General features: G+C 45.1%; 1 protein-coding gene across 2 annotated transcripts in view; it reads left to right on the top strand.

The window, feature by feature from the left end:
• The window catches only part of CSMD1 (CUB and Sushi multiple domains 1), a 2980041-nt gene that overhangs the window by 2472936 nt on the left and 482435 nt on the right, over window positions 1–24670 (top strand). For both annotated transcript variants that reach the window (XM_073675393.1, XM_073675394.1), the window contains exons 43-45: window positions 504–681; window positions 2115–2260; window positions 4355–4435. In XM_073675393.1, coding sequence (XP_073531494.1) covers window positions 504–681; window positions 2115–2260; window positions 4355–4435 — 405 coding nt within the window. The remainder of the gene's footprint in view (window positions 1–503; window positions 682–2114; window positions 2261–4354; window positions 4436–24670) is intronic.

The raw sequence follows: 24670 nt of genomic DNA, 5'->3' as shown, positions 1-24670 counted from the left end.
TTCTTAAAAGGAAGGAATAGGATATGATAAGATTTTTGTAATATCAGGTGGGAAAACTTTTATTAAGGATTATATATTCTGATATGGATTTTCAAAGCAAGTACACCTGCCTCATCAAGTCTATGAGATTTATTTAAGTAATGTATGCAGTTTGCATTAGGAAATCTGGAGAAGGAACCACATGTTGGTGTGAGGATCATCATCAGGTCTGTTTAATTCTAAGTTTCAAGTGTTTTAGATGACAAATCATAGCTTGAACAATGGGTCACATTCAATATTATATACTGGGTTGAGTGAAAATGTCATCTAGACACATCCAGATCCCTTCATTTATCTCACAATAATTCACAAATCTCTCACTATTTGTAATTTTGGTGAGTTTCTCCTTGAGATATGGATACTATGGTGTCTGTGCTGAACACTATATTTTCTGTTGTATTTATTCCAAATTTTTTACACATATGAGCCCTATTGTCTGTTACTATGATATATTTCTCTTTCAGCACCTTGTGGATACAATGTATCATCAGAGAATGGGACTATTTATTCACCAGGATTTCCAGATGAATATCCGAATTCAAAGGACTGTGCTTGGCTTATTTGTGTCCTACAGGGTCACGGGGTTTATATTAACTTTACTTTACTTCAGACCGAACCAGTGAATGATTACATTGCAGTATGGTATGTGACCCATCACAAATAAATTGCTTTTAAATTGATTATTTTTTCCTTGACTCTGCAACTATGTAATGGATGTGGGACTGCGACTTGACATTTTTAAGAAGTAAAATAATAACACATAAGGTCAGAACATGAATTCGGAAAACAAATCAATTTTTATAGATACATGCATAGCACACATTAAATAAGTAATCAATCATCAACATTCTGCTTCTCTGGAACTCTCACATCTTATTAGAAATTCTTTGGAAGAAATAGTTAATACAGTATGAAATGTCTTATGGTTAGTATGAGTGCTGCATTTCTCATGTCGCCATATTGATTGTTCTAGGAAAAGTTACAGCCATTTTACTGATGACTAAAATGAGCAGAATTATAAAATAACACATAAAAATAAACATATGGTGCACATAGTAGAAAGCAACATACAGCCATAATTCTTCTCTAGTTGTATTATAGTGTCTATATATATGTAAATATCTAGAATATGACTTGGGAAGAATTATGGCTGTATACTGCCTTTTCCTTTGTGCACCATATGTTTATCTTTTACGTGTTATTTTACAATTCTGCTCATTGTATAGGCTATATGTTGCCATCCACTAGATAGATAGATAGAAATATAGATTTTTTTTTATATATATATATACATTGTCTTTTTTTATGTTACACATTGTCTTTGAACTTTAACTACCAGAAAATCCATGCAGTATGTGGTACAATTACCATGAATTTCTTCCTTTCGCATATCCCAAACTCTAAGTCTCCATATATACAGCATTCTTTATCAAAGCAAGGTCTTTTTAAGCTCTGTTCCTTCTTGGATAGGATACGAATATTTAGCAAGCTATACATTCTCCTTCGCACACATTGTACTTATAGAAGAATAGAAGAGTTAATTTGGAAACTCTGATATGATCTCCTGTGAAGTAAAATACTGGGCTTTCAATTTAGACATTCTATACTAAACTATATAGTAGACTCAGGTGGTATAAAAAAGACTTCTGAGAAAGCAATGAAAGACCATGAGTTAAATGATTTTCAGCAACCCCTTGCTAATCTCTGATGTACTTGAACACACATCACAAAAGAATGAGGATTCCATAAAAATTCAGACATTGCCGCCTACGAAGACAACATAAAAGGAATTTGTGATGCTGTCAAAGGTCTCCTGGATGACAACATGGAACTTTTTTATATTCCAATCTAGTAACAGTTGACTGCTGAAGCGAATGGTGGCTGAAGAATGCAGTTATAAGATACAATAGACTGTAATATGCTTATTCTTCATATGTGGGCAGCAAATTGGGATGTTTGCAAAAAAAATGACACAATGAAAAGCAACATATTAAAATGAGTTCAACATATTGTATGTGACCATTAACACTGTATATACAATGCAATTTATAATTTCCTTTTTTTTTTTTTATTAGGGATGGAGTCGACCAAAATTCCCCACAGTTGGGGGTGTTTAGTGGAAATACAGCTCTAGAAACAGCATACAGCACATCCAACCAAGTACTGATTAGGTTTCACAGTGACTTTTCAACTGGAGGATTCTTTGTCCTAAATTTTCATGGTCAGTTTGCAAGACATATAACATGATATTGCATTTCTTTAACCCCTTTACCACCTAAGATGTACTCATACATCCTTGGTGGTATCCCTGCACTCCATGTAGGCTCCGGCGCTAAGCCCGCATGTTACCGGGCATATGACAGCTTATCTGTACAGCTGTTATGTGCCTCTAACAGCTGCGGGTGGAATAGTGATCCACCGGCGGCTGTTAACTAGTTAAATGCAACTGTCAATCTCTGACAGCGACATTTAACATGGCCGAGGCAGAAGGACGTCATAAGTCCCACCAATCGGTGTCCATATCACATGACAATGGGTCACAGATGGGTTGGCATGAAAACCAGGGGTCTGAAGGAGACCCCTGCATTTGTCATTTCCGGGATGCTATGAGCACCGCCCAGCGGTCGGCGCTCATAGCAAGTGAGCATTTCTGCTAGACCCAGGCGATCGGATAATCACCTGTATGCCACAGACGATCAAATAATCGCAACTTCTAGTCTCCCATGGAGTCTATTGAATCAAGTGAAAAGTAAAAAAATATAAAAAAATATAAAAGTTCAAATCACCCCCTTTCACCCCATTCAAAATAAAACAATAAAAAAATTCAAGTATACACATATTTAGTATTGCCACATTCAAAATCGCCTGATCTATCAATATATCAAAAGAATTAATCGGATCGGTAAATGACGTAACGAGAAAAAAAATCAAAATGCCAGAATTACGTTTTTTTGTTTGCCGCAACATTGCAATAAAATGCAATAACAGGTGATCAAAAGATCGTATCTAGCCCAAAAATAGTATGAATAAAAACATCTGCTCGGCACACAAAAAATAAACCCTCACCCGGCACCAGATCCCGAAAAATAGAGACACTATGAGTCTGGGAAAATGGCTCAATTTTTTTATTTTTTGCAAATTTTGGATTTTTTTTCACCACTTAAATAAAAAAGAACCTATACATGTTTGATATCAACAAACTTGTAATGACCTGGAGAATCATAATGGCAAGTCAGTTTTAGCATTTAGTGAGCATGGTAAAAAAAACAATTGTGGAATTGCACTTTTTTTGCAATTTCACTACACGTTGAATTTTTTTCCCATTTTCCTGTAATCTATATGGTAAAACCAAGGATGTTGTTCAAACGAACAACTTGTCCCACCTAAAAACAAGCCCTCACATGGCCAATAAAAAAGTTATGGCTCTGGGAACAAGGGGAGTAAAAAACGAAAAAGCAAAAATGGAAAAACCCAAAGTCGTTAAGAGGTTAAAGGGAATCTGTCAGTCGAAAACACCTTCTTAACCCCCCATCTATATGGGCAAGCAGGTCATAGAAGGTTGAATAAAATTATGGTTTGGTATCTGCCATCTGGTGTCTTATTCCAAGAAATTCATATTTTTCATAATATGTAAATGAGCTGTTAAGATGTATGGGCTGGGCATAGATCTCCATGAGAATCCGCCTCCAGAGCATATTTTAAATGTAAGGGGGCGCTTCCAGTGTAAAACATGTAGATCAGGAGAGAAGACTGTCATTCATCACATTTCTCATACAAGTAATGCCCCCTGTCATTTAAAATAAGCTCCGTAGGCCAATTCTCGGGGAGATCTATGTCCAGTCCATAGATCTTAATAGCTCATTTACATATTATAAAAATGTGGAGTACTCTGGAATAAAACATCAAATCACAGATTTCAAGGTATCATTTTATTCAACTTTCTATTACATACATGTCCATATAGATAGCTTAAGAGGATTGATCCTATTACAGATTCCCTTAAAAGTATAGAAAACTAAATTTATTTTTTATTTGATCAACAATTTCTTAAAAATATTGTACAGTTGTATGCCAATATGCCTTTAATTATACAAATGACGCTGTATAAATCCATGCAACGTGAATGTCAATTATAAGAGATGTGCAGCAATATCAACAGAACAGATGGAAAGGTTTCTTTTGACTAAATAAACTAGTTTTCCAATATTCTCTCTTAGTATGAAAATATTCAGCACAATTTACCATAAATGCAGCATATTAGCATGCCTACATTTCTAATTCAATTGGAAATTAACACCTGTTTTTTTTATTGCAGCTTATGCATTAAAAAAATGTCCGCCACCAGCAGTTGTTTCAGAAGCTGATATCATTTCAGATGATGATGATTTCGAAATAGGTATTGCATCTTACTTTGCCAGCTCTCGTGCTTCATGTTCCAACTATTTACTGATTGATTTTTTCATATAAATTCATGTAGTTAATAAACTTGCAAGCTCAAAATGCTTAAATTTCAACTATGATATACAGTGGGGAAAATAAGTATTTGATACACTGCCGATTTTGCAAGTTTTCCCGCCTACAAAGAATGGAGAGGTCTGTAATTTTTATCATAGGAACACTTCAACTTGAGAGACAGAATCGAAAAATAAAAAACAGAAAATCACATTATATGAGTTTGAAATAATTAAATTGCATTTTATTGCATGAAATTAGATTTTGATCACGTACCAACCAGCAAGAATTCTGGCTCTCACAGATGTGTTAGTTTTTCATTAAGAAGCCCTCCTGCTCTACACTCATTATCTTTATTACTCACGTGTTTAAACTGGTTAACTGTATAAAAGACAGCTGTCCACACACTAAATCAATCACACTCCAACCTCTCAATGATGGCCAAGACCAAAGAGCTGTCTAGGGACACCAGAGATAAAATTGTAGACCTGCACAAGGCTGGGTTGGTCTACAGGATAATAGACAAGCAGCTTGGTGAGAAGGCAACAACTGTTGGCATAATTATTAGAAAATGGAAGAAACACAGGATGACTGTCAATCTTCCTCGGTCTGGGATTCCATGCAAGTTCTCACCTCGTGGGGCAAGAATGATTCTGAGAAAGGTCTGGAATCAGCCCAGAACTACATGGGAGGACCTGGTCAATGACCTGAAGAGAGCTGGGGCCACAGTCTCAAACATTACTGGTAGTAACTCACTACACCGTCATGGATTAATATCCTGCAAGGGTACGGAAGGTCCCCCTTCTCAAGCTAGCACATGTCCAGGCCCATTTGATGTTTGTCAATGACCATCTGAATCATCCAGAGGAGGCATGGGAGAAGGTCATGTGGTCAGATGAGAAAAAAACAAAACTTTTTGGTATCAACTCCTCTCACCATGTTTGGAGGAAGAAGAAAGATGAGTACTAGTGTTGAGCTACCCCCGTAGTGTTCGGGTTCGGTTCGGTTCGTCGAACACTGGCAGGTTCGCCTAATGGTTTGTCGAATGGTTCGTCGAACACCGTCGAACACCATTAAAACCAATGGCAGGCAAACAAAAACACATAGAAACACATAGAAAACACATAGAAAACACCTTCAAAGGTGTCCAAAATCTGATAAACTGCTCAGAAGACATAACTAACACATGGAAAAGTGACAAGTACATATAGTCATGCAATAAGAAAAGAGGTGGAGGAGTAAAAGGAGGAGGAGACACAGATATAGGCATGTCATGCCCTCCTAAAATCAAGAAAGGCTGGAGTAAAAATCTAAAATCAGCCTACCAACACCCAGACGTCGTGACAAGAAAATTAAAAAAAGAAATATCTTGAGGTAGAATGGCGGTTCCATTCAGAACACTTTCCTTACAAGACGTAGTGGTATCCCCGTTGTGAGCTGTGCCAAAAACGGAAGCCAATACATTCGGACTAATCCACCATTTGTTATATCCAAGGGGCAGGTCAATAATCGACAACATCGATGCGGAACCAAGTACAATAGTATATGCTGTACCTCCTTTGACAAGGCAATCAGGCGGGTCAAGAAGTTGGGAAGGGGCACCCTAAAGGCCAAAACAGACATTGAGGGGGGCGTTCCGGTTACTTACTACCTGTGCCTCCGAATAGTGTCTGCCTATGGGCTGCTTCTGGGAAGGAGCATACTATATAGATCGCTGTTTGCCCATGGGGTGATCCAGTTCCTGCTCACTATTTGAGGCATTTAGTTGCTTCCTCGAATGGGTTGTCATGGACGTTTCTAAGGGGGCACATATTATCCATTACCTTGATGACTTCTTATGCCTGGGCCCAAAAGATTCACCACAGTGTGAATACCCACGGTAGTCCACCTGTGCGAAGGAGAGAGCTGGAGGGAGAGTGGACACCACAGAGCCGAGGGGTTAGATGGAGAACGGAAGAAGGAAAGAGGGCGAGGGAGGTAAGGGAGTACGGTGGAAGGCCGACCTGAGCTCCCTCACGTTCCTGCTGGGCGGGGAACAGCCCTTGGAAGAAAAGCTGCTTCCGCATCCCTTTGAGGTTACGGGAGCGAGCGGGCAGAGAGACTACGCTGGAGTGCGAAGCCGACACGGCCAGGCCGTTCCTGCCGTGCGGCCTCCGTGTCGCCGGGTTTGTGCCAGAGCCACGGTGGACCCTGACGGCCAGCCCCACGCTCTCAAATACTGGTGCTTGTCCGCTGGTGGGTCGAGACCCCGCCGCGGTGATGGCAGGTATAAGCTCTGTAATTTAAATTGGCTCTGTAATTTGAATGAGTACACTTTAAATCCGTTTACAATGATCCATTGGAGGGCAAGTCTGGTGCCAGCAGCCGCGGTAATTCCAGCTCCTGAAGCGTCCACTAAAGCTGCTGCAGTTAAAAAACTTTTATAAGGATCGAGCTTGGCGGTCCGTCGCAAGGCATGCTACTGCCAGTCCCAGCCCCTTTGCCTAGGGGCGCCTCCCCGATGCTCTTAACTGAGTGTCCTGGGGGCCCGAAGCTTTTCTTTTGAAAAAATTAAGTGTCCAAAGCACAGGTGTTGTAGCTTGCATAACAGCTGGGCTACTCCGCTGACTAGCAGACACTGCTACTAGGCCAAAGTATTGCCTGAGCTAGATGCAGTAGAAAAAATTTATTAGATACACAGGCGGTGTAGCTTGCTTCACAGCTGGGCTACTACGCTGACTAGCAGACACTGCTACTAGGCCCAAAGTATTGCCTGGGCTAGATGCAGTTAAAAATTGTTATTAGATTCAAAGGCGGTGTAGCTTGCTTCAGATGGGCTACTCCGCTGACTGCGAGATACTGCTGCTAGCCCAAAATGATTGGCTGGGTTAGATGCAGTAAAAAATTGTTATTAGATACACAGGTGGTGTAGCTTGCTTCAGATGGGCTACTCCGCTGACTACGAGACACTGCTACTAGCATAAAATGATTGGCTGGGTTAGATGCTGTAAAAAATGGTTATTAGATACACAGGCAGTGTAGCTTGCTTCACAGCTGGGCTACTACGCTGACTAGCAGACACTGCTACTAGGCCCAAAGTATTGCCTGGGCTAGAAGCATTTAAAAATTGTTATTAGATACAAAGGCGGTGTAGCTTGCTTCAGATTGGCTACTCCGCTGACTACGAGACACTGCTACTAGCTCAAAAGAATTTCCTAGGTTAGATGCAGTAAAAAATTGTTATTAGATACACAGGTGGTGTAGCTTGCTTCAGATGTGCTACTCCGCTGACTATGAGACACTGCTACTAGCCCAAAATGATTGGCTGGGTTAGATGCAGTAAAAAATTGTTATTAGATACACAGGTGGTGTAGCTTGCTTCAGATGGGCTACTCCGCTGACTACGAGACACTGCTACTAGCCCAACATGATTGGCTGGGTTAGATGCAGTAAAAAATTGTTATTAGATACACAGGGTACTACGCTGAGTAGCAGACACTGAAGCTTTGGAGCAGACCTCTGATTCCCAGGCTATATTATGAGTAAACAACTCTGCAGACTCAACCATCTGTGTTACCCCAAGCCATAGTGAATGTAGTTTCTTACGGTTAAAAGGGGGGGGAGCGACCCGACCCACTTGGAATTGACGATGCCAACGTCATGTAAAACACAGCAAAGGGACTCCATAAAGAGTCTCCATTTTTTCCAAAAATTGTGGCACAGACACCACTTAAGTGGCATCAATTGCCCCAGAGTTGCTTAAAATGGTTGGTGAGGTGATTTTCCAAAATCCTCAAGCTTTTAGTCTCCCCAGGATGACACAAGGGTAGAAAATTCCTTGCGGATCCATGATTTATTCATCTTTATGACGTGAGTCTGTCTACATTCTCAGTGGACAGCCACGTGAGTTTATCTGTCAGCACACCACCAGCAGCGCTGAACACACGTTCAGAGAGAACGCTGGCTGCGGGGCACGACAAGATCTCCAAGGCGTGAGTGGCGAGCTCATGCCATTTTTCCAGATTGGAAGACCAAAATGAGCAAGGGTCCAGTGACACAGTCATGGCTTCGATGTTCACTTGGAGATACTCCTGTACCATCCTCTCTAGTCGTTGACTATGTGTCAGACTTGTCTCCTGTGGCATTGCAAAGGATGGTCTAAAAAATTGGAGAAATGATTCCACAAAATTGCTGTTACCAGCAGATATGGTGTTACTGTTACGGTTTGAGTGATGAAGACTCGACAGTCCCAAGGTTGGCAAGTTAGAACTGTGAGATTCACTACATGCACCACTGGTGTTTTGTGGAAAAGCAGATGTAAGATTCTGTAACAGCCTCTGCTGATAATCCTGCATGTGTGAATCCCTTTCTATGGCAGGAATTATTTTGGCAAATTTACTTTTGTACCAGGGATCTAAGAGTGTGGCAACCCAGTAGTCGAGATTACTTTGAATTCTGACAATCCGAGGGTCATGTTGCAGGTAGTGCAGCAAGAAGGCACTCATGTGTCTTGCGCATCCAGGAGGACCAAGTCCTTGTTGTGTTGGTGGCGAGGTAAGAATCATGCTTCCTTCCTCTGCCCTCTCCCCCCAACTTCGCACAACAGAAATGGGCTTCACAGGTGGGCTACTCCGCTGACTACCAGACTCTGCTACTAGGCCCAAAAAGATTTCCTAAGTTAGATGCAGTAAAAAATTTGAATTAGATACACAGGCGGTGTAGCTTCCTTCACAGGTGGGCTACTCCTCTGACTACAAGACACTCGTACTAGGCCCAAAAAGATTTCCTGGGTTAGATGCAGTAAAAAATTAGAATTAGATACACATGCAGTGTAGCTTCCTTCATAGGTGGGCTACTCCGCTGACTACGAGACACTGCTACTATGCCCAAAAGGATTTACTGGGTTAGATGCAGTAAAAAATTGTTATTAGATACACAGGTGGTGTAGCTTGCTTCAGATGGGCTACTCCACTGACTACCAGACACTGCTACAGGCCCAAAAAGATTGGCTGGCTTAGATGCAGTAAAAAATTGTTATTAGATACACAGGTGGTGTAGCTTGCAACACAGGTAGGCTACTCCAATGACTAACAGACACTGCTACAGGCCCAAAAGGATTGGCTGAGCTACATTTCTCCAAATGCTGTGAAAAACACTTGCACAGCACTGGCACAGACCTGCCTGGCAAAAAGTGCTATGAACGGCTGTAACCTCACCCTCAAAAGGGCTGCAATTAGAACTCGTCCCTACTCACTAAACCTATCTCTCTATGAAACTGGAAATTCGCTCACAATTCACACAGTTATGCTGTATAGTGCCCACAGCAGCAGCGGTGCCGTCTAACACCCAGGTGCAGCAGTGATAAAATGGTGGCGACGGGGAAAATGGCTGGGTCTTATAGGGCAAGGACATGTGACATACACAGCCAATGACACATGCCCTTGCTTGTGTGAAAAAAAGCACTTCACTGCATGTGTGCGCTGCTGATAGGCTGACAGACTGCACCGCCCCACTGTGAATGGGAGAAAAAAAAAAAAAATGGAGATCGGCATTATTTCTGCAGAGATCCATCCCTTGCCCCTCCCCCCGCCCACTCTACACTAAAACTGTCTATTAACATTGATGAACAGTATTACTGTGAAAAAATCCAGTTACGGTTTTGGTGCACGAACAGTTATCGAACATAACCTCGAACAGCCGAATTTTTTGCAAATCGTTTGAGTTCGTCAAATGACTCAAACACCGCCCAAAACAGCTCGAATTTGAGATTGGCGAACAGTTCAAGTCGAACACCGCTCATCTCTAATGAGTACAACCCCAAAAAAACTGTCCCAACTGTGAAGAATGGTGGGGGAAACATCATACTTTGCGGGTGCTTTTCTGCAAAGGCAACAGGACGACTGCACCGTATTGAAGGGAGGATGAATGGGGTAATGTATCGCGAGATTTGGGCCAACAACCTCCTTTCCTCAGTAAGAGCATTGAAGATGAGTCATGGCTGAGTCTTCCAGCATGACAGTGACCCGAAACACACAGCCAGGGCAACTAAAGAGTGGCTCCATAAGAAGCATTTCTAGGTCCTGACGTGGCCTAGCCAGTCTCCAGACCTGAACCCAATAGAAAATCTTTGGAGGGAGCTGAAACTCAGGTTGCCCAGCGACAGCCCTGAAAGATCTGGAGAAGATCTGTATGGAGGAGTGTGCCATAATCCCTTCCTATAGTGTGTGCAAACTTGGTCAAGAACTACAGGACGCGTCTGACCTCTGTAATTTTAAACAAAGGATTCTGTACCAAATATTAAGTTCTGTTTTTCTATTGTATCAAAATACTTACATTTTGTGCAGAATTATTAGGCAAGTTGTATTTTAGAGGATTATTTTTATTATTGATCAAAACTATGTTCTCAATCAACCCAAAAGACTCATAAATATCCAAGCTTAATATTTTTGAAAGTTGGAGTGGGGTTTTTTTAGATTTGGCTACCTTAGGAGGATATCTGTTTGTGCAGGTAACTATTACTGTGCAGAATTATTAGGCAACTTAATAAAAACCAAATATAATCCCATCACACTTGTTTATTTTTACCAGGTAAACCAATATCAGTGCACAAAATTTAGATATAAACATTTCTGACAAGCAAAAACAAAAACCCCAAAAATTAGTGATCAATATAGCCATGTTTCTTTATGATGACACTCAACAGCCTTCCATCCATAGATTCTGTCAGTTTCTTGATCTGTTTTGAATCAACATTGCATGCAGCAGCCACCACAACCTCCCAGACACTGTTCTGAGACGTGTACTGTTTCCCTCCCTGTAGATCTCACATTTTATGATGGACCACGGGTTCTCTATGGGGTTCAGATCAGGTGAACAAGGGGGGCATGTCATTATTTTTTCTTCTTTTAGACCTTTACTGGCCAGCCATGCTGTGGAGTAGTTGGATGCATGTGATGGAGCATTGTCCTGCATGAAAATCATGTTTTTCTTGAACGATACCGACTTCTTCCTGTACCTCTGCTTGAAGAAGTTATCTTCCAGAAACTGGCAGTAGGTCTGGGAGTTGAGCTTCACTCCATCCTCAACCCGAAAAGGTCCCACAAGTTCATCTTTGATGATACCAGCCCATACCAATACCCCACCTCCACCTTGCTGCCATCTGAGTTGGAGTGGAGATCTCTGGCCCATCCATCTGGCCCATCAAGAGTCACTCTCATTTCATCAGTCCATAAAACCTTTGAAAAATCAGTCTTAAGAGATTTCTTGGCCCATTCTTGACGTTTTATCTTATGCTTCTTGTTCAAAGGTGGTCTTTTTTCAGCCTTCCTTACCTTGGTCATGTCCCTGAGTATCGCACACCTTGAGCTTTTTGATACTCCAGTAATGTTGCAGCTCTGAAATATGGCAAAACTGGTGGCGAATGGCATCATGGCAGCTTCACGCTTGATTTTCCTCAATTCATGGGCAGTTATTTTGCGCCTTTTTTGGCCAACACGCTTCTTGCGACCCTGTTGGCTATTTGCCATGAAACGCTTGATTGTTCGGTGATTATGCTTCAAAAGTTTGGAAATTTCAAGACTGCTGCATCCCTCTGCAAGACATCTCACAATTTTGGACTTTTCAGAGCCCGTCAAATCTCTCTGATGACCCATTTTGCCAAAGGAAAAGAAGTTGCACAATAATTAAGCACACCTTATATAGGGTGTTGATGTCATTAGTCAATACCTCTCCTCATTACAGAGATGCACATCACCAGATTTACTTAATTGGTAGTTGGTTCTCAAGCCTATGCAGCTTGGAGTAGGAAAACATGTATAAAAAGTATCATGTGATCAAAATACTCATTTGCCTAATAATTAGTGTTGAGCGAACATGCTCGACACTGCTCGGTACCCGCCCGAGCATAACGCTACTCGGGATGTTCGGCGAGCACCGAGCATTTCCGGGTTACTCGGGCGGGAGCTCGGGTCTCCGCCCTGCATGTTTGGCGCTCTTTACAGAGCCAATGAACATGCAGGGATTGCCAGCCAGTCACTGTAATGCCGCAGCCATGTTGCTTGTGGGCATTACAGTGATTGGCTGGCCGCACAGCGTCACCTCGAGTATTTAAAACCGCGCGCCGCCATCTTGGACACAGTCGCTCCGGATCAGACAGTGTAGGGACAGCGCTGCTGATTAAGGGAGAGATATATCCTGCAGAATAGTTAGTGTAGGGTCTGTAAAGGCTGCCAGATCAAACAAACAGTCCTTCTCAGGACTAATATCCATCCCAGGTATATCAGGCAGGCAGGCAGGCTGCATAGGAGACGCAGTGGTTATACCAGCAAACGCTGCATTACAGTCCTGTGTGCTGCTCCTGTTGCTGAAATTGCTGGACTTAGCTCCAGGTCCCGGGGGCCAGGAAAAATCCTTTTTTTTTTATCTAAATCCTCTTTTTTTTTCCTCCTTCACAATGTACAAATACCCATCTTATTAACCTTTTGGTGCCCCCCCCCCAAAAAAAAAGTGTGCCTCTGATTTTTCAGACACAAATATATCTGTTGAAAATAGTCTGGTGTAGGCCAGAGAAATAGAAGTGTGGTTTTGCAGTTCTATGGGCAATTGTATCTAAAAAAAACAGTTTGAGTGTGTCGCTCACTGTTCAGCCGCAAATATATATATATTTTAAAAAGCCTGGTATACACCAGTAAATTATTACTGTGGTTTTGATGTTCCACGGTAAAACATCTCTATTATCCTGTTTTTGGCATTTTTTGCTGTATAAATATAACAAGTGTCTCCCTGATTTTTCAGACACAAATATATCTGTTGAAAATAGTCTGGTGTAGGCCAGAGAGACAGAAGTGTGCTTTTGCTGTTCCACGGTAAAAAATCTCTATTATCCTGCTTTTTGCATTTTTTGCTGTAAAAAAAAAAAAAATAGTGTCTCCCTGATTTTTCAGACACAAATATATCTGTTGAAAATAGTCTGGTGTAGGCCGAGAAATACAAGTGTGGTTTTGCAGTTCCACGGTACAAACCTCTGTATTATCCACTTTTGGGCCATTTGTATCTAAAAAAAACAGTTTGAGTGTGTCGCTCACTGTTCAGCCGCAAATATATATATATTTTAAAAAGCCTGGTATACACCAGTAAATTATTACTGTGGTTTTGATGTTCCAAGGTAAAACATCTCTATTATCCTGTTTTTGGCATTTTTTGCTGTATAAAAATAATAATAGTGTCTCCCTGATTTTTCAGACACAAATATATCTGTTGAAAATAGTCTGGTGTAGGCCAGAGAGACAGAAGTGTGCTTTTGCTGTTCCACGGTAAAAAATCTCTATTATCCTGCTTTTTGCATTTTTTGCTGTAAAAAAAAAAAATAGTGTCTCCCTGAATTTTCAGACACAAATATATCTGTTGAAAATAGTCTGGTGTAGGCCAGAGAGACAGAAATGTGCTTTTGCTGTTCCACGGTAAAAAATCTCTATTATCCTGCTTTTTGCATTTTTTGCTGTAAAAAAAAAAAAAAATAGTGTCTCCCTGATTTTTCAGACACAAATATATCTGTTGAAAATAGTCTGGTGTAGGCCCGAGAAATACAAGTGTGGTTTTGCAGTTCCACGGTACAAACCTCTGTATTATCCACTTTTGGGCCATTTGTATCTAAAAAAAACAGTTTGAGTGTGTCGCTCACTGTTCAGCCGCAAATATATATATATTTTAAAAAGCCTGGTATACACCAGTAAATTATTACTGTGGTTTTGATGTTCCACGGTAAAAAATCTCTATTATTCAGGTTTTGGTAGTTTTTTCCGTAAAGAAAAACAGTAGTGTCTCCTGACTGTTGTGACACAAAAATATATCTGTTGAAAATATTCTTGTGTAGGCCCGACATCCCAGTGTGGTTTCGCAGTTCCACTGGTCAAATCACTGTACTATCCAGTTTTGGGCCTTTGGTATCTAAAAAAAAAGCAGTTTGAGTGTGTCGCTCACTGCTCAGCCGCAAATATCTCTATTTAAAAAAGTGTGGTATACCCCAGTAAACAATAACTGTGGTTTTCCTCTTCCACGGTTCTATTCTACTCTTTATTACCCTTTTTCCATTGATAGTGCAAGTGTAAGCTATTTTACTTCATTTACAATGGGCAAGGCGCGTGGCAAGGGACGTGGAAGTGGACGTTCTGGTGATGGTTCGTGCAGAGGACGGGGCCATGGCCAAGGTGAAAATGTGCCACAACCAACAGCCACATCTTCTCGCTCCCACTTCTTGACCGAATTACTAGGGAAGCACAGAACAACACCAGTATTGAGAACTGATCTGTGTGAACAGGTTATTAATTGGATAGCAGACAATACTTCCAGTTACCTGGGCACCACCACCTCCGGTCTGTCTTCCACACGGTCAACTCTTAGTAGCCGTGAGTCTCGACCGCATACTCCTCCTCACCCTGATGCTCCTTCCTCCCACCATGCCGAGTGTCGTCAGACAGCAAGTGATCCCACACTTGGACACTCTGAAGAGCTGTTCACTGGTCCATTTCCATATTTGGGCCCCTCGCCTGATACGCTTGAAGTGGTGGAAGAGGAGATCCCATGTTGCGATGCCCAAATATTTGAACAGCCGCGGCCACAGGAAGTCGACGTTGGCAATCTGTCACAAGAGGTGGACGATGACGAGACACAATTGCCAGGAAGTGAGGAGGAGGATCGTGGTGCGCAAGTGGAAGAGGAGGATGATCTAGTAACTGACCCAACGTGGAAGGAGGACATGAAGAGTGAGGCCAGAAGCACTCAGGGGGAGGGAGGCAGAGTACCCCAACAGGCAGGAAGAAGCAGTGTGGTGGCCGCAGACAGAAGGCAGGCAACCGTTCCCCGTAACATCAACACGAGGGATGTTGCCAGTACAAGCGGTAGGTCTTCTAGAGTCTGGAATTTTTTTAAAGACTCTGCTGATAACCCCAAAAAGGCCATATGTTCCACCTGCCATGCCAGCATCAGCAGGGGTGACAAAACTACCAGCCTGACCACCACCAGCATGATCAGGCACATGGCAGCAAAGCACCCGACTTTGTGGGGCGAAACCCAGGGTCCACGACCAGTGTCAGCGGGTGTCACCACTGCTTCTTCCACTGTTGTGCGTGCAATAGAACCCCCTGTTGTGTGTGCAAGGCAATCCCCTGTCCATACTGAATGTAAAGATGCCCCCTCCTCTCAGTCTTCACTTGTTATGGCAGTTTCTCAAGAAACAGCATCAACGTCCACGTCCCACCGCAGCGTTCAATTGTCCATATCCCAGACCTTTGAACGAAAGCGGAAATTCGCAGCTAACGCCCCACAGGCCACAGTCCTAAATTCGCACATTTCACGACTGCTTGCATTGGAAATGCTGCCTTTTAGGCTGGTGGAGATGGAATCCTTCCGCAATCTTATGGCGGTGGCCGTCCCTCGGTACTCGGTCCCCAGCCGACACTATTTTGCCCGGTGTGCCATCCCCGCACTACACAAGCACATGTCCCAAAGCATCTGCCGTGCCCTCAACAACGCAGTTACTGGGAGAGTCCACCAGACAACGGACACGTGGACAAGTGCTTGTGGCCAGCGACGGTACATCTCTCTGACGGCACACTGGGTAAACATAGTGGAAGCCGGGACCCAGTCGGACCTTGGGACGGAACACATCCTCCCCACACCGAGGATTGCGGGCCCTATGTCAGTCAGAGTTGCCCCCACAGTGTACAGCTCCTGCGCATCCTCCTCCTCCTCCTCATGTTTAGCCTCCATCTCAGATATCACATCAGTTACAAGCTGGAAGCATTGCAGTACTGCCTCCGCCAAGCAGCAACAGGCTGTGCTGAAACTCATGAGCTTAGGTGATAAACCTCACACTGCTTGTGAGTTGTGGACAGCTGTGAAAGAGCAGGCAGATCTGTGGCTGAGACTGCTGAACCTACATCCCGGCATGGTCGTGTGTGACAATGGCCGTAACCTGGTGGCGGCTCTGAGGAGAGGTGAGATCACACACGTACCATGCCTGGCTCATGTGCTTAACCTCGTGTTTCAGCAGTTTCTTAAATTGTACCCCGAGTTGCCAGATCTGCTCGTGAAAGTACGCCGCCTGTCAGCTCATTTTCGCAAGTCGGCTACAGCTTCCGCCGCCCTTGCTGTGTTGCAGCAGCGTTTGCAGCTTCCGGCACACCGACTGGTGTGTGATGTCCCCACACGTTGGAACTCTACCCTCCACATGTTGCAAAGGATTTGTGAGCAGAAGAGAGCAGTTGTGGAGTACCAGCTGCAACAAGGCCGTCGATATTCAGGTCAGACTCCACACATAAGACCTCAGGAGTGGACCTGGATGTCTGACATATGTACCATCCTGACAAACTTTGAGGAGGCCACCAAGATGGTGAGTGGCGATGACGCCATCATTAGTGTCAGCATCCCACTTGTCTGTCTTTTGCAACGCTCTCTGCAGAGAAATAAAGAGGAGGCATTGCAGCCAGAGTATGATGAGATGGATCAAGAAGCCGTAGCGGGCGATTACACACAGCCCAGCCTCATCTCATCCCAACGTGCATTGGGGGACAAAGAGGGAGAGGAGGAGGAGGAGGAGGAAGAACAGGAGCTGCTATCATGCGTTGTAGACGGTAGTACCTGTACAAGTGTCATACTGTCGGTTCAGCGTGGGTGGCCTGAGGACAGGGGGGAGGAGGAAGAGGAGGAGGAGGAGGAGAGCATGGTCAGTTGTCATCTTGGTGAGGACACGGAAATCTTGCCCGTTACCAGTCTGGCACGCATGGCTGACTTTATGTTACGCTGCCTTAACCGTGACCCTCGCGTTGTCAAAATGTTGGGTGACAGTCATTACTGGTTGGTGACACTTGTAGACCCCCGCTACAAGGAGAACTTTCACTATCTAATTACTGAGGTGGAGAGGTCTACAAAAATGCGGCAATACCAGAAGGCCCTTGCTGCAGAACTCTTAAAAAATTCCCATCTGAACACGTTAGCGGCAGAGGTCACAGTTCGTTGCCCAACCAAGGCGTACAGGCGAGAGAGATGCAACTCCAATCCAGCAGAGGCAGGGGAACACTGTCAACGTTCTGGGACAGTTTTCTGACACCCGCCCAGCTTACAGGCCCTGATGCGCGGGGTACTCTCACAAGGAGTGGAAAGTTTCAAAAGATGGTGAGGGAGTACCTTGCCGATCGTACCAGCGTCCTCCGTGATTCCTCTGTGCCTTTTAATTATTGGGTATCCAAGCTGGACACTTGGAATGAACTCGCTCTGTACGCCTTGGAGGTCCTGGCCTGCCCTGCCGCTAGCGTGTTATCGGAGCGTGTTTTTAGTGCCGCTGGGGGAATTATAACTGATAAGCGCACTCGCCTGTCAACTGACAATGCTGACAAGCTGACCCTTATCAAAATGAACAAGGGCTGGATTGGGCCAGACTTCTCATCACCACCAAATGACAGCAGAGTAACATAAAGTCAAATCCACTGTGTTATTTCGAGAGGTGTATTCACATGCACCGCTTCACACCCACACATGGGTATACGCTTCCTCGTTTCATCTGTTTAATCTTCTTCTGATTATCCTCAGCCTCCACCACCACTATACCACCAGGGTGCAAGCATTGCACGTTCCTCCGTCCTAATTTTTGGCAGCTTTTGCTGGGAAAGCGTAAGCAAATACCATGGGACACCCACTCCCCAATAATGGGACTTAAGTTTGTAATATGCTGTACTGCATGGCTCTTGTAAGGGGCATTGCAAGTTGCTCCGTCCTAATTTTTGGCAGCTTTTGCTGGGAAAGTATAAGCAAATACTATGAGACACCCACTCCCCAATAATGGGACTTATGTTTGTAATATGCTGTACTGCATGGCTCTTGTAAGGGGCATTGCAAGTTGCTCCGTCCTAATTTTTGGCAGCTTTTGCTGGGAAAGCATATGCAAATACTATGGGACACCCACTCCCCAATAATGGGACTTATGTTTGTAATATGCTGTACTGCATGTGACGCGCCCCCTGGGCCATGTGTACACGTGTGTGGGATACTCTGTGTCGGGTCTCTGGGGTCTGTAGTCTCCGTGGCGGTGACCCGGTCCCGTGGCTCAGGCTGGTCAAACCAGTGGCAGTCTTTCTTAGGTTTTGAGGTTAATTGTCCGACTGCGCCACCCGTGGATTGCGGTCAGGGAGTACCACCGCTGCGAGGCAGACCGCTGAGGCTGGTGTTGTGTGCGCAGCATAGAATGGGATAACTCCCCTCAGGAGGAGTATAGCCTCAGGGCAGTGAGTGTGGATGATGGGGGTGATGGTGCACGAGCGCAGCAGGAATGACTCAGAGTCTTTGCAGTGCAGTTCAGGGTCTTTACTGATGATTATAAGGTAGACCCTCCCGGGAGTATTGGCTAGCATAAGAGGCCTGGTCAGTCTGTGAGCAAGCAGGAGTTCCCCTGGCCAGGTGGAGTTGTAGGCCTCCCCGTCTGTCTGCACTCTTCCTGGCTACCTTGTTGTAAGCAGGTAGAAGTAGCCCACGACCCTGAGTGTACCGTGTAGTGCTCACCCGTATGGCTGGTGACTTGGGGCCTTCTGTTAGCCTCCGCTCCACGACGGCGGTGCTGGTCCCTTGCTTGTGACTGAGCCTCCAGGCTTCTATGGCCAGAGGACCTGAAATCCCCTGCCGGCTGGTTTCTGCTGCTGGATATATAAGTCCTCACAGCTTCGGACTCCTGTGTCCGGTTCCTATTGTCTTCTGCCAGGGCGAGCTCTGCTCAGCTTCCAGCCCCTGGTCTTTAGCTCCTAGCTCCTACAGAGCTCCTTGCTGTTACTTTCCCTTGCTCTCACTCTGACTCTCACTGTTCTCTGACTCACTCAACCCCGCCCCAGATCCAGTTTATAAGGGCAGAATTCTCCCCTCCCAGGACTGGGGCAGGAGGATGTTGCATGTTTAAGGGATCCTGACCAGGAAACCTCCCACTTGTTCTCCGACGTAATATCTCTATTACTGTGGTGACCAGACCCCTGGGGTGCCACACATGGCTCTTGTAAGGGGCATTGCAGTTCCTCATAATTTTTAGAAAGCCTTCCATTCACTGCTTAGGCCAACAGTGCACGGGAGACCCAGTTGCTATAAATCGAAAAAAAGGTTTAGTTAACGCCCTCTGACCTCCATGTCAATTCCAAGGGGCATTGGAGTGGCTCGAAATTTTTGGTAGGCATTGCACTCACTGTATGCCCTATAACTGTGTAGCCGAACCGCTCCTTTTGTTATTGAAACATATCCTACAAGACATATCTGGTTGACTGGCCTGATATTGATGTGAATGGTCCCTGTTCCTCCTGCTCTTTTTCCTTTGCCACCACCTCATCCATCATTTATCACCTGAAGCTTTGTTTTAACGGGAGTCATAGACCTGGAATAGTAGCAGGAAAACATCCAGCAATCCTCGGAGGAGGTAGGATATGCGCCAAAACGCCGACCACCTCAGGCCTAGCCGCTACTACATACATGCGCTTGCATTCCAAGAAAACAAAGCAGATGCTAACTTCTATCATCATCATCATGCTCCTCACCTAGGCACTCTCAACTCCCCTGATGGAGAAGCCAGGGCCCACCGGAGGAGTCTGGTTCTCTGGTGGGCTCGTTCAATGCTGCCCTAAAGCAGGCCAGGCTAAGAAAAGTGTGGGGGAAGGTGACAGGAGAAATCAGGGTGGCTGGGGACCGAGTATGGACAACTGGCCGCCACCTGGCGGCTGGGGACCGAGCGTGGACACCCGGCCGCCGGGCGGCTGGGGACAGAGTATGGATACCTCGCTGCCGAAGCGGCCATGAGGTAGTGGCCAGCTTTGGCCTCCTCCAAACTAAAAGGCCCCATTTCAAGTGAAAGCTAGCAGTATGGTATTGCAGCCTGCGGGTGGGTGGGTGGTTGGCTGCATATTTTCGCTTGCATTGCAAGGAATGGGGGAGGTACAATTGAACACTGCCCTGGGACAAGGACTTGCACGGGGATAGTTGCAAGTCTACATCTTCTGATGCGGCAAGGATCACTTCTGATGGTCACACTTTTAGACAGTGACCTGGGGGTCAGAGATGCTTCCAGGGGTCTTCCCCATGCTGATCCCTTGTCTTTTCAGCACTGTATGCATGTGTCACACAGCACATGGCTAGATAAGGTTGTAAAATGTTAAAATTACATTTCCCGTTGAATGCATTTGTCACCGTTGAAAGCAATACAAAAGTGCAAAAACGCATGAAAAATGCTACTTGTGAGCATAGCCCATGGTGTGGAGGAGTATTTTTGTTTTTGGTTATTTCTTTTACCTTATACACAAGTTTTTACCCTGGAAAGGAAATTCCTTAACATATTTCACAGGAAAACCGTTTCAGTTTAGTTTTTGAACGTTTTATTGTGAGCCCGCAAAAGTGGCTTAATACCTCTGACCACGTTGTTGACAGCAGTGACCTGGGGGTCAGAAATGCTTCCAGGGGCGATCCCCATGCTGCCCCCATGTCTTTTGAGCACTGTCACTATCGTTTTGGGCACTTTTTAGGCTTTCTACAGACTGCCGGGGGTGCTGCCGCAAAAATGCTCGGGTCTCTCATAGACTAACATTGGACTCGTTGCTTGGGTCGAGCACTTGAGTATCACGGTAAGCTCAGCCCGAGCTTCGAGCACCCGAGCATTTTAGTGATCGCTCAACACTATCAGTCGTCATCTTGGTGAGGACACGGAAGTCTTGCCCGTTACCAGTCTGGCACCCATGGCTGACTTTATGTTACGCTGCCTTAACCGTGACCCTCGCATTGTCAAAATGTTGGGTGACAGTCATTACTGGTTGATGACACTTTTGGACCCCCTCTACAAGGAGAACTTTCACTCTCTTATTCCTGAGTTGGAGAGGTCTACAAAAATGGGGCAGTACCAGAAGGCCCTTGCTGCAGAACTATTAAAAAAATTCCCATCTGAACACAGTAGCAGCAGAGGTTACAGTTCGCTTCCCAACTAAGGCATACAGGCGAGAGAGACGCAACTCCAATCCAGCAGAGGCAGGGGAACACTGTCAATGTTCTAGGACAGTTTTCTGAGACCTGCCCAGCTTACAGGCCCTGAGGCGCAGGGTACTCTCACAAGGAGTGGAAAGTTTCAAAAGATGGTGAGGGAGTACCAGCGTCCTCCGTGATTCCTCTGTGCCTTTTAATTATTGGGTATCCAAGCTGGACACTTGGAATGAACTCGCTCTGTACGCCTTGGAGGTCCTGGCCTGCCCTGCCTCTAGCGTGTTATCGGAGCGAGTTTTTAGTGCCACTGGGGGAATTATAACTGATAAGCGCACTCGCCTGTCAACGGACAATGCTGACAAGCTGACCCTTATCAAAATGAACAAGGGCTGGATTGGGCCAGACTTCTCATCACCACCAAATGACAGCAGAGTAACATAAAGTCAAATCCACTGTGTTATTTCGGGAGGTGTATTCCCATGCATCGCTTCACACCCACACATGGGTATACGTTTCCTCATTTCGGCTGTTTTTTGCTCTTCTCCTTATCCTCAACCTCCACAACCACTATACCACCAGGGTGACCGTGGTCCATGTTGCCAGCATTGCAAGTTCCTTTGTCGTAATTTTTGGCAGCTTTTGCTTGGAAGGCATAGGCAAAGACTATGGGGGACCCACTCCCCAATAATGGGAATAATGTTTTTAATATGCTGTACTGCATGGCTCTTGTAAGGGACATTGCAAGTTCCCCCTTCCTAATTTTTGGAAGGTTTTGCTTGGAAGGCATAGGCAAAGACTATGGGAGACCCACTCCCCAATAATGGGAATAATGTTTTTAATATGCTGTACTGCATGGCTCTTGTAAGGGGCATTAAAATCGTCTTGTTAAGCTACTGTGACCTCCACGTCTCTTCCAAGGGTCGTTAATATTGTCTTTTTATTCCACTGCGACCTCCACCACTCTTCCAAGGGGCATTAAAAGTGTCTTGTTGAGCTACTGTGACCTCCATGTCTCTTCCACAGGGCGTTGATATTGTCTTTTTATTCCACTGTAACCTCCACCACTCTTCCACGGGGCATTGATATTGTCTTTTTATTCCACTGTAACCTCCACCACTCTTCCAAGGTGCATTAAAACTGTCTTGTTAAACCACTCTGAACTCCACGTCTCTTCCAAGGGGCATTAAAACCATCTTGTTAAGCTACTGTGACATCCACATCTCTTCCAAGGGGCATTAAAACTGTCTTGTTAAACCACTCTGAACTCCACGTCTCTTCTAAGGGGCATTAAAACCGTCTTGTTAAACCACTCTGAACTCCACAGCTCTTCCAAGGGGCATTGACATGTTGTTTTTAATTACCTCTAACCTCCACGACTCTTGCAACGGGCATTGCATTTCCTCCTAATTTTTGTCAGCTTTTGCTTTTCAATGCATAGGCGAACACTAAGGGACACCCACTCCCCAATAATGGGTAGAAGGTTTTTAATACGCTGTAATCCACGTCTGTTTCAAGCGGCATTGCAGTGCCTAGTAATTTTTGGAAAGCCTTCCATTCCCTGCTTAGGCCAACAGTGTACAGGAGACCCAGTTGCTATAAATGGAAAAAACGGTTTAGTTAAGGCCCTCTGACCTCCATGTCACTTCCAAGGGGCATTGGAGTGGCTCGAAATTTTTGGTAGGCATTGCATTCACTGTATGCCTTATAACTGTGTAGCTGAACCGCTCCTTTTGGTACAGAAACATTTCCTACAAGACATGTGTGGTTGGCTGGCCTGATATTGATGTGAATGGTCCCTGTTCCTCCTGCTCTTTCTCCTTTGCCACCACCTCATCCATCATTCATCACCTGAAGCTTTGTTTTAAAGGGAGTCATAGAACAGGGATAGTAGCAGGAAAACATCCAGCAATCCTCGAAGGTGGTAGAATATCTGCCAAAACGCTGACCACCTCAGGCCTAGCTGCTACTACATACATGCGCTTGCATTCCAAGGAACAGAAAGCTAAGGAGGTGGATGGCCTCATGATCATGAATAATTTACTCGTTGTGTAGGAGGCCGACCACTGCTGCTGTCTACCTTCTGAACTTTGTGTTGAAGCCTGATTGACCCAGGACCCGCAATCCTCTATGTCTGGAGGACGTGTTGCATCCCAGTGTCCAACTGTGTCCCGGCTTCCACAATATTAACCCAGTGTGAAGGCGTCAGTGAGATGGACCATTCCTAGCCACATTTACTTGTCCACGTGTTTGTGGTTAGGCTGTCCTTCCCACTAAATGCACTGGGGAGGGCACAGGTAAAGTTTTGGTATGCGCGCTTCTGTATAAGGCACACCGGGACAAATAGGGGCGGCTGGGGACCGTTTATGGACACCCGGCCACCCCCACGCGGCTGGGGACTGTGTGTGGGCACCCGGCCGCGGGGCAGCTGGGGACTGAGTATGGACACCCGGCCGCCCCCTGCTGGGGACCAAGCGTGGACACCCGGCCGCTGGGCAGCTGGGGACTGAGTATGAATACCAGGCTACCGACGCAGCCATGACGTGGTGGCCAGATTCCACCTCCACATGCCTAAAAGGCCCAATTTCAAGTGCAAGCAAGCTAGCAGCATGGTATTGCAGCCTGGGGGTGGGTGGGTGAATGCATTTGTCACGGTTGAAAGCAATACAAACGTGCAAAAACGCATAAAAAATGCTACTTGTGAACATAGCCCAAGGTGTGAAGGAGTATTTTTGTTTTTGGTTACTTATTTTACCTTATACACAAGTCTTTACCCTGGAAAGGATGTTCCTTAACCCCTTTCCGACCTGGTCAGTAATAGTACGCACCAGGTCGGGAAGGCCGGTTCAGCGGGGGCTCCGGCGGTGAGCACGCACTGAAGCGAGCACATGTCAGCTGATTATTGGAATCGCAATCCACCCGCGGCTGTTAACATGTTAAATCTCTGACAGTGGCATTTAACTCGCGCTTCCGGGAGTCCTAAGCCCCGCCCATCAGTGACCCCGTCACGTGATCGCGGGTCATCAATGGGTGGGCATGACAACTCAGGGTCTGCAGCAGACGCCTGTGGTTGTCATGTCTCAATTGCTATGAGCGCCACCTAGTGGTCAGCGCTCATAGCAAGTGAGCATTTCTCCTGCATACAAGCAATCTGACAACTGCTGCTTCTAGTCTCCTCTGGAGACTACAGAAGCAAGCAGAAAGTGTAAAAAAAAAG

Source organism: Phyllobates terribilis, unplaced genomic scaffold (genome assembly GCF_046119375.1).
Source record: "Phyllobates terribilis strain yellow unplaced genomic scaffold, ASM4611937v1 Scaffold_3__8_contigs__length_932513732, whole genome shotgun sequence".
NCBI lineage: Eukaryota > Metazoa > Chordata > Amphibia > Anura > Dendrobatidae > Phyllobates > Phyllobates terribilis.
This window is presented reverse-complemented; position numbering and strand designations above follow the sequence as displayed.